The sequence below is a fragment of the Ictidomys tridecemlineatus genome, chromosome 14 (assembly GCF_052094955.1).
Source record: "Ictidomys tridecemlineatus isolate mIctTri1 chromosome 14, mIctTri1.hap1, whole genome shotgun sequence".
Classification (NCBI taxonomy): domain Eukaryota; kingdom Metazoa; phylum Chordata; class Mammalia; order Rodentia; family Sciuridae; genus Ictidomys; species Ictidomys tridecemlineatus.
Window position 1 is genome coordinate 33,755,816 of NC_135490.1, and position 16,244 is coordinate 33,772,059.

The following is a 16,244-nucleotide window of genomic DNA, read 5'->3' on the forward strand; positions in this document are numbered from 1 at the left end:
CTCAAACACATCAGACAGCCTACTGAAAAGCTCTTGCACATACACACAACCCTACTGAAAACCCTTGAAAGTCATGAGAGATAGTTCTACAGTGGAGAAGAAAGCAACCATGAGAACTACACCAACAGAGTGCTTGAGCTCAGCACTGCATCCCCTCCTAATGGCCTATGATGGAATATATGTAAAATATAGTTAATACATTTTAATAGAAGTACATGATATTTAAGATACATTAAAATATCTTTAATAGCCTGAAAATAAATTTCATAATAATATAAAATGTAAGCTGGCTACTAGAGCGCAGTTGGAACTAACTGGCAGACAACAGTTGTAATGACCAGATGCAGGCTTTGGACTGTCGAGCACAGCGTCAATTTGTAACTTCATTCATAAATTTCTCAGTGATATTGGATTAAGTGGGGAATATGTTTTCCTGTGTCTGCAAGTGAGTACATGCCAAAGAGGAGACACATAAAGCACCTGAGAGACTGAACACTCCACAGAGATCATATTATTTGTTTGTATGAAACAGAACATGAATCATTAATGTGGGCCCAATTTTGGCTCTCTCTCTGAACAACCGAAGATTACCTTGATGTGCTTAACTCTGTCTTCTTTTTCTGTCTTTGGTTTCTTTCCTGTGGCAACAAACAATAGTTTGGGATTAATTTGTGGACAGAGAGAGAAACATTTCCCCTGCATTGAATTCGAAAACTCTCAGTGAACTTGTTACTTTAATCTACACATGATCAAAATTCAAATGAATCTTTTATGCCTTTGGTGCCTTGAAAGACATTTTTCCAAGTGAGGTAAGGGCAGAATCATCACCTACGGCATTAACAGGTACTCTGCCCTTGTAGCAACCATGGTTGTAGAAATAAAAGAAATCACAAAGGCATCGTGGTATGTATTGAGCGATTGTTATTTTAGTCAGTAAATATCTATACCTTTCTTAGAAGGTCGTTCAGATAAGGGCAACATCCGGTATACTCTGAAGGCATTGTTTCCTTTCTTTATACTTTTATCCTTAACTTCTTCGATATCAGGCAAAGAATTCATGGCACATCGAAAATTCGCCTTCCATGTTTTGGGATCAGGTTTATCTATTCCTGGCTGATGCTTTCCTAACAAAATAGCCAGAGGCAGGGGGAACAAAAGGAAAAATTAGACACAGAGTAAAAAAGTTCTGGAAACAAAGTCTTGCTGACCAGGTACTACAGAGAGACCTTTTCATTAGAGCCTTTGCCCACAGTAACCAGCCATTCTGTTTTGTCTGGGACTGAAGGGAAAGGTTCTTAGGATGTTAGAATTTTATTTTTAAAACCTAGACACTTTGGGGCAAACTGAGACAAGCAGGGATGGTTTCTACCAAATTGCTTGAGAGAAAAAAATCAACTGGTAGAATGGAGAATCAATGTGAACTCTACGCAAGGGTGAAAGCCCAACAGGCAGAAATAATTTGTGATTTTCAAACACTGAGTAAAAATTTCATCCCTGTAAATAGCTCCCTACTTGAATTTTGTAATGAATAAATATATGCCTGACTACCTTTAGGGAAAACAAATTCAACCCAAGTTTATAGCTCCAGAACAAATGAATGAATATTGCCCTGGTAACACTGGGGAATTTATCAGAATACTACATTGGGGGCCATTTAAAGACGGAGGTCCTGGAGGATGGGTGGAACACCACTTCTCTGTGATGTGACCATAAGTCAGGATACATTATATCTGTAATGAAAACGAACGATAGCACCTGACACTACACAATACAGGGGGTTGATTACCTGTGTGGATGGCCCAGTTTCTAAATAGTGGTGCGTCTTTTTCCACATCCCACCCATGTCTAGCCGCATGCATCCAGGGGATCTGGAAAATCTTCTTTTCCTGGAGTTAATGAAGGTAAAAAAGAACTGCAGTCATGGGGTTTGGCTAAACATGACGAAGGGTTCTTAAGTTCTAGCTAATAAGATTTCCCACTAAGTACCACTGAGTTGCTGAGTGTCTATGGTACAAGCAAATCCACTTCCCCAAAGGGTCCCAAATCTTGACAGTCTACCCTGGAGGACAGTGAGAATCTCCTGGAGCCTGGAAGAGTAGGAATGTATTCCAGGGTCAAAGGGAAGATGTGGATGTGCCAAAGAGTCCTACAATTTGTGCCTGTCTTTTTTTTTTTTTTAACAGTACCATAGATAACTGGTCACCAACTGAAACTTCTAATGCATATCCTTACAGTTTCTTCTCATCATTTAGTAAACAGTAACTCCAGCTGCCTTAGGTAAGCTAAAAATAACACACACCCTTTAGGCTGCTAAAGGGAAGTTGAGTGTATCTGAGGTCACTGTCACAGAAACCAAATATCTCCATCTGCTTGTGTGTTTGACAAAAATAGAGAATTTTGTCTCTTGTTCTAATCCCTAGAGGTCTATAGCCCTGCATGAAATAGCAAGAAATACAAACAAAAATGTAAGAGCCTATGAGAGGACACTCATAAAGTTTCTGGTAAAAAGTTCCTGAGTACAATCCTGTCAGATTCTCTCTCTCTTTCTTACAATCAGAGATAACCCCAAACTGCTTAATAAAACAACTCAGGCAAACACATGATTAGAAACTAAAGCTTCAGAAACAAAGTCATATTCACAGTGAAACTGCGTGTGGTGCACCCTGGTCCAGCCAGAAAGACAAAGGTCCCCGAAGCACTGTACATTTGTCTACCCATGTCCACAGGCTCAGTTTTACATCTCACAGTTACTAGCTACCAAACTAAGTATATAATTTTCATTTTTCAGTTGAGAAACAGAATCAAATTATTAAATCAAGGAACTTATGATTAAAAATGTCTATGTTCTAAACCAAGGTCAAGTGATTCCAAATTCACACTACATATTATCTCCTGGAGTTAGAGGATTCCCTGTCCTGTGACAGACCTGGATTCTTGAAGAGTAGGGCCCAGGAACTGCACTTTTTAAAGAGCTCTCAGGCAATCCTGATTACTGCTAAGTTCAAGGTGCACGCACTGGGAAGGAAAGGGATTTTCCACCACTTTGGTCTTACATGGTGAAATCCAGAAAGTGTCCCAGCGGTCCCTACAGGGACTCAGTACCTCTTCACTAAGCTGAAAATATTTCAGAATGTTGGAGAGTTTCCCAAAAACTGTTACAAGGGAAAATTCTACCATATTTTTAAAAGTCAGTTAATAAAGAAGAACTGAAAGTGAGAGACCTTTTCATAAACTCTTCATTATTCATTCTGTGTCATTTGCAGCCATTGCAGAGTCTCATCTCAGGTAGGCCAAAGTGCAAAGAAAAGTGGTGTTCTTTTTTTGCTTGTTACTGTACATGAAAATCTGAAAACAAAATCCTTCAATGCAGCTTTTTTTTTTATGTTCACATGAACATGAATATAAATGAAAAAGAACTGATTTCCAATGAAATAATTTTCCTGAAATGCACACACACACACAATCTAAAATTTTCTGCTGAAAGACACAGATCCTAAAAAGTTTGCTGTTGTACTTTTTCTGGTAGACCAAGAGAGTTCTGAAATGACACGCTGTAAAGTCTACCTTGCAAGGCACAAAGGTAAGGCAGATCCTTATAAGCATTTGTGCACAGGCACACACACACACACACACACACACACACACACACACACACAATCAAATCTAGTCTCACAGAAACCATGTAAAAATCATGAAATCAAATAAAAGGGATAGGAGGGGAAGGGAGGGGGCATGGGGTTAGAAATGATGGTGGAATGAGATGGCCATCATTATCCAAAGTACATGTATGAAGACATGAACGGTGTGAATATACTTTGTATACAACCAGAGATATGAAAAATTGTGTTCTTTCTGTGTAATATGAATTGTAATACATCCTGCTGTCATAGGTAACAAATTAGAATAAAATAATTAAAAAAAAAAAAAAACAGCTACCAAACCCTGCAATATCCACCAAGGAGGGGCAGGAGGTGTGGCTCAGTGGTACAGCACTTGCCTAGCATGCATGCAGCACTGAGTTCAATCCCCAGCACTGCGAATAAATAAATAGATAGATAGATAGACAGATAGATAAATAAATAAATAAATAATCCACAATGGCTCTTCTTGAAATTGGCAAAAGACCCAAATATACCTCTCTCAATAAACAAATAAACAGCACATGAAAAGATGCTGAACCTCATTAAGTCATTAAGGAACTGCAAATCAAAGCAACAAATACCTCACACCTACCAGAATGGCTGGAATTTTAAAAATTTACAATGACAAAAAGCAAAAAATAAAAAATAAAAAGTGTTGATGAGGATGCAGAGAAACTAGAACTCTTCTATGCTGCTGGAAGGAATATAAAATAGTGCAGCCACTTTGAAAAAACAGCTTAGCCATTCCTCAAAAAGGTAAAACACAATTACCAGTTGATCTAGTAATTCTACCCCTGGTTACATACCCTAAGATTGCAACAGGTGTCCAAACAAAAACCTGATATATAAATGTACACGGTAGCTCTACTCACAAAAGCCTCAAGATGCAAACAACTCACCTTTCCATCGGCTGATGAATGTATACACAAAATATTGCATATTCAGCCACAAAAAGGAATTAAAAATGCTACCACAAGGATGAACTTTCTTTTTTTTTTTTTTTTTTTTGGTGCCGTGGATTAAACTCAGTGGCACTCACCACTGAGCCACATCCCCAGCTCTATTATGTATTTTATTTAGAGACAGGGTCTCTCTGAGTTGTTTAGCACCTCACTTTTGCTGAGGCTGGCTTTGAACTCTCGATCCTTCTGCCTCAGCCTCCTGTGACCCTGGGATTACAGGCTGTGCCACCATGCCCAGTTAAGGATGAATTTTCAAACGTTGTGCTAAAAGAAGCTAGATCCAAAGGACAAATATTGAATGATTCCATTTATACGAAATATCCAGAGAAGGCAAAGTTTTTATAGACAGAAAAGTAGCTTAGTGGTTGCCCTGAGCTAAGAGAGGAAGAAATAGGCTCTGAGGGTTTACAGGGTACAGTGTTTCCTTTTGACAGGAAAAAAGTTCTGGAACTACATGAGGATGGTTTGCACAAGAGCATGAATGTACTTATTCTCACTGAACTGCACACTTAAAATAGTTAAAATGGTAGATTTAAAAAAAAAAAAAAAAAACTTCCATGTAACTTTTGACTATTTACATGGGTTTTTTAAAAAAATTATTGCAAAAAAATAAAGAAGAAACTACTAAAATAAGCATATCACAGATACCGTTTTTAAAAAGACCATGTTGAAAGGTAAAAGGTGAGATTCATTTTTAAATCAAAAGAGATTCTACTGAGTAAATGTTCGAATCATAGATCCCTGTATTCTGAGGGACAGTAACAGTGCTGCTATGTGTCTTTGTAGACTCCGTGACCAGCCCATCAGAGGGCAGAAGACACAAGCACTGCCTGAGCTCTGAAAAGCATCTGTGATTCTCTTGCACAGTGCAGAACACACACTTTGGCTCCTGCAGAAACTAGTCCAGTTATCTCTCTCTTCTTTCTTCCAATATTTTTAAGATATTCTGATCAGTTTGCTTTTTTGTTTTGTTTTGGCCTTCTTACTTGGGGCAAAGACAGCCTAATGTTGACACAAACACAAGCCTGTTTTCAAGAAGAGAAAAGGGAAAGTCTGGCACTGCCGAATGGTCTCTGTGCCTGGGCAGTGGCCTCAATGCCTGCATTCCAGGGGATGTCCCTCATGCACTAAGAACATCAATAACCAGGATGGGAAACAATGAGCCTGGCAGTGTCTGCCTCCTGCTTCCTAAATAAATGACCCAGAGACACCACAAAATTGGACAATTCCAGAACTACCCTAGACCCTTTCAACAGTCAAGGGCAAGAAGGAAAACAAAAAGAACACAGGATGCTGTTCACCATCAGAAGAGGCTTCAAGTCATAAAACCAAACACAACCTGTGAGCTTTCTTTAAGAGTCTGATTGAATGAATCAGGTGCATGAGCTGTAAAAAGATATTCTGGGAAAACAAAAGCCATTTGAATATGAATGGGATAATGATGACATTGAAAATTATTAACTTTATCTAATTGATAACAGCATTGTTGATATGTCCTTAAATCTTACAAACATACATTGTCAGAGAGTGGTTTTATAATAACACACACACACACAACACACAAACACACACATACACGCATGCACATGCATGCACACACAAAAACACAACAAAAATTAATAGAGCTAAGATGTGAGCATATGGGAATTTGCTATTCTATTCATCTTAATCATTAAACTATCCAAACCTACTCATAATAAAAAGAAGTTGTTCAAGCCCCAGCCCCATTCATAAGCCACATATAATACTGCTTTGATAAACTTCCTGCTCCTTTGAAGGAATTCAAATGACCTAATCCATTTCTTCCCTCCTTCAAATTTATTAGGAGGAGGAAATGGAAACAAATTTAGCCAGTAATTAATCACCTGTTCGTTTTTTACTAAGAATGTACTGAGTTGGAAAGGCTTCACTGAAGAGAGAGATGTGACAATGGCCAACCCACTATTGATAACTCTGATAATCCTGTGACAATGGCTAACTCGCTATTGATAAGTCTGATAATCCTAACAGAACAAAAACACAGCCACCAACGTTGCCCCTCCTCGAGAACACAGCCTGCATCCATGCAGTCACAGAACAATGCTTACGGAGTGCCTCCTGCTCAGCAGGCGGGAGGCCTGGACAGTTATGACAAGACCGCCATGCACTGTTTGTGGGGCTTCTGAGCCTGGAGATTGCACCATAAATAGGACACATTCTGAATTCAACGGCTATGACTTGGATGTGGTTAGAGAGCATCCTCCAAAGTTTCCTTGGTCCCCAGTGTGGAGGTATTGAGGTGGTAGAACCTTTAAGAGATGGAGTCTAATAGTGGATAATTAGTTAAAGAGGACTACTGAATGCACCACTGCCGTCTCACAGGAGAGGATCAGATCTGTTAAAAGTGGAATAGTTCCCCCCTTAAGAGTGGCAATTGTAAGAGCAAGTCAGGGTCCTTCTAGATGTCTTTCTTCCTTGTTTACACACTTGGCCCCTTCTACTTCTCTGCCATGTTATAAAGCAGTTAAGGAAGCCCTCGCCAGGACATGGGCACCCTGCTGATTGGACATTCTAGCTATAATATACTGTAAGCCAAATACACTTGATAAGTTACCCAAGCTCAGGTATTTTGTTACAGCAACACAAAGTGGACTGCAACACTAACTAAGGCATAAGTAAATCAAAGACCCAGGGGCAGCATCTGCTTTCTTAGTCCCTGCAGTCTTAGTGAGAAAGAGATTGAACTACTCAAACTAAAAACAGGGATTCTTGGGCAGGGATGCTTGTGAATGGAAAGAAAATATTAGGCTCTGGATGAAGTATTTATGTGGACAGATGAATCCCAACAAGTCTAAATCAACAAGAAACCTATAAAAAAAATCAGCATACTACAGTGACGCAGCCACATTAATGTATTAATGTTTATAGCAGCTCACCTCACAATAGCTAAACTATGGAACCAACATAAGTGCCCTTCAATAGATGAATGGATAAAGAAAATGTGGTGTATTGCACAATGGAATATTATTCAGCTTTAAAGAAGAATGAAATTATGGTATTTGCTAATAAATGGATGGAGTTGGAGAATATGCTAGGCAGAATAAGCCAATCCCAAAAACAAAGGCCAAATGTTTTCTCTGATATGCAGATGCTAATTCACAATAAGGGCGGAGAGTTGGGAAGAACAGAGGTACTTTGGATTGGGTAGAGGAAAGTGCAGGGAGAGAAGGGGTATGGGAGTAGGAAGGATAGTAGAATGAATTTGACATTATTACCCTATGTACATATATGATCACACAACTGGTGTGATTCTACATCATGTACAACCAGAAGAAAGAGAAATTATACTCCATTTATGTATGATGTGTCAAAGTGCATTCTACTGTCATGTGTACTTAATTAGAACAAATTTTAAAAATAAATTTTAAATGCCCATGGGAATGTAGCTTTGGAGAGCTGATACCCTGACCCCATCCAAGGTCTGCAGTGACCATGATGGCACTGCCTGTGGGCACAAACACAGCCACATGCCTGCTGTGGCTAGGTCCCAGTGGGACCCCTACCTGATAGGGAACACCAGGCCATACTGTGCCAGCACTGTCCTGAGGGGCAGCAGTGGTCAGCAGCCCTTCCACCAGCTGGGGTCATGTACAGCTCTAGCAGAAGAGCCCACAAGATGGCAAAGAAGTCCCCTTCCCCACTCCTACTCAGAAAGAGAACTCTCTCGCCAAGAGCAAATGAATGAAGACCAGCAGAGAAGGACCATCTGTGAGGAACTAAGTGTTCAGTTATGCAAAAAGATATCCATTTGCCTTTTGGTTCTAGATCAGAAAAACATGGACAAAGTGGATGGAAAAAGAGAGGCCTCCATGGACAGTCCTGCAGAGGACGATCCTTGGAGGGTGCCTTGATTTCCTAAGGCTATAACAAAAGACTCTAACAGGACAGCTTATAGTAACAGAAACATTCTATCCCAGTTCTGGGAAGCCAGAAATCTGAAATCAGGGTGTCAGCAGGCCTGTATTCCTTTCAAAAACTCTAGGGAAGAATCTTTGCCTCCTTCAGGTTCTGGTGGCTCCAGGAGTTCTTTGGCTTGTGGCTGTGTCATGCCAGTCTCAGTGTCTTCACATAGGTTCTCCTGTGTATGTGTGTATGCGTGTGTGTGCATGAGTGCGTCCTATAAAGGCAACTGTCATGGGACTTAGGGCCCAGCCAGAGAATCCAGGATGATCTTTGCTGCATCTGCAAACACCCTTTTTCCAAATAAGGCTGCAGGTTCTGGAGGTTAGATGGGGACATACCCTGGGGTGGGGGCATCATTCAACTTCCTGTAGAGCACGACCAAATACAGCCTATCAAGTGCCTACTTGACACAGGAGGCCTGGTGGCATTGCATGTTCTCCACATACAGAGGCACGTTTTAGAATAAGAAAAAGAGAAAACGGACAACTTTCTTCAAATTCAGGAACATCTACCTCAATCTTACACTAAATCAAGACAATGTTTTCTTGTTATTCAAAATAGAATCCTACTTACCCTCCCCATGCCTTCCACAGTGGGGATCATGTGAATTAACACATATGCCCTGCTTAGAAGAGTACCTGGGAATGGGGCACTTGACAAATGTTAGCTTTTGCTCTTTTTATTTGTTACCCTATGTGTCTCCAACTCCCTTTCCTTCTACCTTCATATACCGCTGCTAACTGAGCTGTAGAAGAAACAACCTGGTTTCTTATTTGTTTCTTTGGAAAAGGAAAATTATGTATCTAAATCTAAAAACACAATAGGTAGAACAAGCATAGAAAAATATATTGTCTGAGGCCTCAAGGTGCCCCAGTAAACACACAAAACGAGCACCTTGTTTCAGAAAGGACTCACTTGCCGTATTCAAATACAGGAACATTGAGTTCAAAATAAATGAACAAGGGAAAAAGAACAAAAAAAAAAAAGGTTTGAGATATCTAAAAAGATAAAATGAAGCCAGGAGTGATATTAAAGAAAAGAAAAATTGCTGCAGCACCTTCTTCCCTTGTTAGAAGCAGGACACAATCTGCAATCTGGCTCTAAGCTCTTGCACCTGGAACAAAGATAAAGCCTGACCAGCTAAATTATTCATCATGTCCTTAAGATTAAAAAAGAAAAGGGTTGGGGGATGGTGACTAGGAAAAAGACATTTGCTCAGAAGAATTGCAATTGTTCCTGGTAGCAGGAGAGAAACTTATCCCTTGGGCCTCCTTAAAACAGGCATGACATATTACATCGAGTCACTTTTCTAAATTATAACTACATATTTTTAGATATTTGTTATTTTTGCATGCATTATCTCTTCCTGATGCACCCCCAATAGCTAAGATTGATTAGACTGATAGTTCTGAGGTTAACAAAATAAGGGAGTATTTGTGTGTACATGTGTGCGTTGAGGGAGTTGTAAATGATAAGCAATTTCTTTTTTAAGACAGGTGGGAATACCAACAAGGTTTCGTGTAAAGATAAAAATGAGTATTTTTAAAAGACAAAAATGAAGGTTCTTTACATTGAGAGCATTCGGGGAAAAAATCAGTATGCTCCATTCCCAATATAAAATGGCAGCATTTCCATGTCCTTTCATCCTAGAAAGATAGGAGAAGCAAGAAAGAACTCTAGAGACTAAAGAAAAGGGCAAGGGCACTGTTATGAGTTAGATATGAGTCTCCCTCAAAAGCTCGTGCGTGAGACTATGCGTGGAAGTTCAGTACCAAGGGGCGGCCAACACCCTACCAGGGCAGTTTCCTGCTCAGATGGTGATGAGCCAACTGGAGGAAGTTTGAAATATTTAGTAAAGAAATAAGAGACAAAGCCAGAAATTAGGTTCAAAAAAGAGGAGTTCCTGATAGGTCCTCTAGTCCACATAGGAGTTAGAACCAAACAACTAGAAAATGGCTCCAGTCCTTTATTTAAGGGAGAGTACATCAAAGTCAGGGATAAGGTTTCAGCAGGTGGAATCTTGCTTCACGGTGTCTTGTAGTCAACAGGTTGATTGGCATTTTGGCAAGCCACACTCATCTCTGAGAGGCTGTGTGGCTATGTGGCTCCAGTGCTCTTAGGACTCTGACAGAGCTAGGTAGGATAGCACGTGTACTGGGTGGTCTCAAATCAGCAGGACTGCCACTGGGAGTTCCCAGATACCAGGCTTTCCTACCCAATGGCTTCCATGCCCATTTGGTTCATGCACAGTTCACAGATGGCTCCCAGCAGTTCAGAGGTGAAATGAGAGCCTTAACCTCATCAGTGAATTAATCCACTGATATGGATTGACTTGGTGGTGGTTGTAGGCAGGTAGGCTGCCTTCTACACAGGAAATGTTCAGTATAAGGATTGGACCAATGCAGAGGAAGCAAATAAGAGATGGCTGCAGAAGTTAGGTCATTGCGGGCATGCCTTTAGGGTTTATCTTATGTCCCTGGTAAGCAGAGGTCTCTGTCCCTCTCTCTCATTCTACTTCCTATTTTCCAGGTCCCAAGGGGCCTTCCTCTGCCCTTCTGCCATGATGTTCTGCCTCAATCTCAGACCAAAACAATGAAGTCTGCCATCTATGGACTGAGACTTCTGAAACCATGAGCCCCCAAATAAACTTTTCCTCCTCTGTATTGTTCTTATCAGAACTTCTGGTCACAGTGATGGAAAAAGCTGGCTAAACAGTCACTAAAGAAAACCATAGCAGGGAGCTTCCCATAAAGGTATCCAGAATCCCAAGGTGAGCTGCCACTGAGAACTCAGGATTGAGGTAACTTTCTGAGCTAATGATAAAAACTTTTTTGATATGATAACTTGATGTTCTATGACCATAGTTAGTTGGTTGGTTTTTGTAATGAATTGAGTCTGAGATTTTGAAAACAAATAACAATTTTTACTTTGGGTGGTCCATGGGAGCATGTTCTCAGCCAGGACCTCTCAATCTCAATCTCTCACATGCACAAGCATATGCACACACTTACCTTATTAAGCCACTTTAGCCCTGGTATTGTGTTTGAATTTATCTGTTCTTCCAGCCATGGGCGCATCCGCATCCTTTCCACTGGCATGGTACCTTTCTGCAAAAGCAAAAGAAAGATAACATTAGGTATTTCTGTTACTGTCTTGTCTGTATCATCCCTGCTTGTTCCACCCCCCTTCCTCAGGGTTGGGGCTCTAGGTGAGTGTATTCAGGGGTACTGCCTTCTGGCCACCTGCCCCTACTTATCTATCCTGTTCATCCTGTCTTGGTGGGGGTGGTGGAATGGCCCAGTTCCTGCCATTCTCTGAGTGGGCTTTCAGTTGAAGGGACCTATGGACATGGTAGGCCTGGTCTTGTAGACACCCAGCTAGCCAGGAGATTCAGACCCCCCCCCTCAGTGACTGCTTCATGTTATTTTACCCCCTCCTACTCTGGCTATGTTTGTAGAAGAAACCTTCAACATACCAGGCATTCTGAGGACCAGTATTTTACAATACTTTAGAGTATTTATCCTTCCAAAATCCAAGGATGCCAGAATAAAATAGTTTTGTTATAAAGAGTTATGACAACCAATTGGTTCCTTTTGGGGATATGGGCTATAGAAATGCCTTGAATTCCAAATACTGGAACTTGAGAGTTCTAAAGGAAATCAATTAATTTGGTTACCCCCAAGGTTTTTCACTACCAGCCATTTCTGTTTTCAGAGATCACCAGCATTTATCCTGGCTTCAACTCTGCTCTTACTCTGATGTAATCTCTTACTTGCTTCCTGAAGCATTTGTCCTCAGTACAGTCCTCTCCTCTGACCTGAAAGCATCCCCTTTTCCTCCAACTTAACTTTCCTTTTGCAAATCACTCCCTGGTCTGAACATCTTTCCTCATCAGCCCACACAATGCCTCTCCCCACTCCTTCCAAATTCCTTTCGAAAACTTTCCCTCATCCATCAAAATATAGCTGAGTGGAATCACTAATAAAGCATCTTCCACACAGTTTACCCTTCTTCACCCTATTTTTGTCTGAATTTGTATTTAATCTAAGATCTGAAAGCAAAGTTGATGCTAATTCAAGTCTCTACACTATAGGACATTGTGAACAATGTGACATTATAATTCCCTTTTCAACCCCCCCCCCTTTTTTTTTTTTTTTTTGGTGTTGGTGCTAGGGATTGAACCCAGGGCCTTGTGCATGCAAGGCAAGCACTCTACCAACTGAGCTATACCCCAGCCCTCTTTTCAACCCTTAACTGTCTCTTGTTTGTGGAACTCATTTCTCTCCTTAAAATGAGTTCTTAAAATTATATCCAGTTGAATGTGGAATGAGGTGATCAATATCTCTTTCCCAGCTTGCCCTACCCCGACCAGTGCCAGAGTGCAAGCGTCATGAAGTGCACCATGAAGGGCCTCACCTTTACTAGTAGAGGCTACCTGCCTTTTCCTTGTACCCCTCTCACATTTCTAATCCAAGCATGTTGCAGACACCTTCTGCTCCTTGCTCATCCCAAGCACTCTGCTCCTCTTTCCCTGGCCTCGCCAATCCTCAGCAATACTCCAAGACCCAGAGTCCACTCTCCTTCTCCACAAGGCCTTCCCAGACCACTCCAGCCCAAAGGAATCCTCCTCCTCCTCCAACTCCCACAATACACACAGATCTTGCACCACTCATTTGAAAATCAAACATTGCTTTAGGGTAGCTGTTCTAAGTCAAGTCTTTAATCTTATCTCTTACCTGACCTATAAACTTTTCAGCTGTGTGTACCCTCTCTACCTAAGCAAATTGTAAACTCTTTGGGAATAGGAGTTCACTTCTTATATATTCTTTTTATAACCCTACAAAGCCTAAATGCTGCCTTCTACACAGGAAATGTTCAATATAAGGACTGGACCAATTCTGAAGTTCAGCCCCGTCAGGGCTGCCATTGATGGTTGGGTCCCATCCCCTCAACATCTGCAGGATCCAAGTCTCCATTCTTGGAAACAGTAACAGGAACCTTTGAAACATTATAAAAGACATGAAATGGCTACAGGGAGTTCCCAGTACAGCTGCTCTTCATGGATTCCAAGTTATTCCATTCATTCATATACTCATTCAAAGATCACGGATTGAGAATGAAGTTCCAGGAACTAGAAAAGATAAGACAATCCCCGCCATCTTGAAACTCAGTCTAACAGGTGATAGACTGAGTTTCAAGAAGAGTTTCATGAAGAGTCTTACACACAAGATGGTAAGGAGTTACAGAAGAGCTCTGAGAGTGTTGGGCAAAGGTATACATAGAAGATTATACCAAGGGACAGTGGTCTGAGTGGATCTAGGGCTCTGTCCCATGAATTGGAATCCACTAAACCAGTCAGATCCTTCCTTAGGAGAAGATCTTAAGACACAGAGTGGGGGAAGAAGGAAGAGGAGGAGTGGGGGGCAGCTATAGTAGTCCTACGAGACAGCAACAGCCTCCAGTTCTTCTGAGGAGCCAACATAACATGCATAAGTGGTGCCATTGTGCCTACCCTCAGTAATGTGGAAATACAAGAGGCATGCGCAAATAGCCCTGATTCCAGTTCATAGTCATAATAATATTATATTTCTTCCCATCTCTCTCTTTTTTAAAAAATAAATAACTCATGTTGAAAAAAAAAATGATCACCTGAGATATTTCAAAAAGGCTTCTGTAACTAAAACTACAGCCTGTGAGGGAAGATACAGATATCTACATTATTTCCAAATTCTGTAAATGTGAATTTGCCTACTTACTAAAATCTATTGGTTACCACAAAATCAATACTTATGGTGTTTTGTGGTTGTTGCATACACATGCAAAGGGGGCGGGGGTGGACACAATTCACCTGATATGCACAGTCCCAGCTGATTTTGAACAAGACACATTTTACCTTCCTGTTTCTGCTCTCCTACTGGAAACAAATGTCCTTTTCATGGTCTATTTAGTGTGACATTTTCCACAGTCTTGTGTTTTTTGTTGGTCATTTTACCATTTAAAATGGCCTCTAAGAGCGGTACTCAAGTACTGTGTATTGCTCCTAAGCAAAACAAGGCTGTCATGTTCCTTCTGGAGAAAATACATGTAATGAGATGAGCTTCACTTGGGCATGAGTTATAGTGCTACATACAGTGGCTGTGAATTCAATATTAATCAATCAACAAGGTACATTAACTAAGTTGTGTTTAAACAGAAAATACATAAAACAAGGTTATATCCTGAATGGCTGATGAAAATGTTGTGAGCAGAGGGTAACAGTGTCCTGATGTCCTTATAAGAAAAGGGTATTGAAGACACAGACATACAAAGAATGTCATGTGAAGACACAGAGGGCAGATAGCTACGTAAAGGAAGAAGCAGAGATTGGAGCGACTCCATGACCAGCCAAGGAATACCTGGATCTTCTACAAGCTGAAGAAAGAAGGACGGATCCTCCCCCAGCCTTCAGGGGTAACAAGGCCCTGTTGACATCTTGATTTTAGACTTTTAGCCTCCAGAACTCTGACAGTGTAGTTTTCTGTTGTCTCTAAGACACCAACACAGGCAGAGATAATGCAAAGGCCTTCAGGGAGGTGTCCAGCAACAGGACAGATGCTTGAGACACGACTGACTTTCCAAGTCCTGGAAAAACAAAACCTAGGACTTTGTTCAACATCCCAGAACTGAAGAAGAAACTTCAGGATTTAAGGAAATGAAAGATATGGTCAGTCTTGTTAGTGGTTGATTATGAAATCTAGACCAGCACTTCATAAACTTTAATATAGGTAGGAATCTCAATTCGGTATTCTAGTTGACCTGTGATTCTACACTTCTAACAAGCTCCCAGGTCCCTGGACCACATTCTAAGAAGTGAGGATCTAGAGTCTCTTTAATATTTACACATGAATTTCTTGAATATTTTGTGACTTCCTACCAAGTCGTCATTCTGGCTGACAGATCTTCTCCATTGGTCTGTCATATTTTACTGCACCATATATATGTTGGGCCATCAATATTTATATGGCATGCCTTTCTAACAGCCAGCCAAAACTCAAAATAAATGTCTTCCTTAGCCAAAATACTACAAAGCTGTGGTTTGTTCCCCAGAGGCTCATATGCTGGAAGCTTGGTCCTCAGTGTGGTGGTATTGAGGTGGCATACCCTTTAAGAAAGGGAATTAGGCCAGGTGACTCCACCCTCATGAATGGATTAATGCTCTGGGAGTGGGTCGGGTCCTATAGGATTAGATTAGTTCCTGTTGGAACAGGTTGTTAAAGTGAGCCTGGCAGCTCCCCTGAATTCCTCTTCTAAACACACTCCTGCCGTTGTGCTGTCATCAGACCTGGTGTCATCAACAGAGTCAACCAGATGCTGGAGCTATACCCCTGAACCTTCAGAACTGTGAGCTAAATAAACCCCTTTTCTTCACCAAGTCCCAACCTCAGTATTTTGTTATAGCCACAGAAAATGGACTAAGACATATGGAAATCAAACATGTCCAGAAATTAATAGTTTTAATAAAATTTATTTTTATGTGTATCGTTCCACATTTTACCCAAAATGTGTATTGAAGTATACACTAGACTTGAAGGAGAAAGTATCTGGGGTTTATTCTTCTCTTTTTCTTGAAGAGTCATTTAACCTTACATCCTGACAGATATGCCCTATGTGCTAACAGCTACAACAGAAACACTGATGAAACTGTTCAGCAGTTTCAACA

At 40.8% G+C, this 16,244-nt stretch overlaps 1 protein-coding gene across 11 annotated transcripts in view; it reads right to left on the bottom strand.

Moving 5' to 3' along the window:
- The window catches only part of Irf2 (interferon regulatory factor 2), an 86,527-nt gene that overhangs the window by 31,292 nt on the left and 38,991 nt on the right, over positions 1 to 16,244 (bottom strand). For 10 of the 11 annotated variants that reach the window (XM_005329225.5, XM_021729065.3, XM_078031029.1 and 7 more), the window contains 4 exons: positions 11,557 to 11,652; positions 1,787 to 1,886; positions 948 to 1,124; positions 592 to 638 (listed from right to left, as the gene is read on the bottom strand). In XM_005329225.5, the coding sequence (XP_005329282.2) occupies positions 592 to 638; positions 948 to 1,124; positions 1,787 to 1,886; positions 11,557 to 11,643 (411 nt within the window). In that variant the 5' untranslated portion in view covers positions 11,644 to 11,652. Of the gene's footprint in view, positions 1 to 591; positions 639 to 947; positions 1,125 to 1,786; positions 1,887 to 11,556; positions 11,653 to 14,940; positions 15,128 to 16,244 lie in introns of those variants that run through there. The other variant, XM_040294316.2, reaches the window with a different exon arrangement.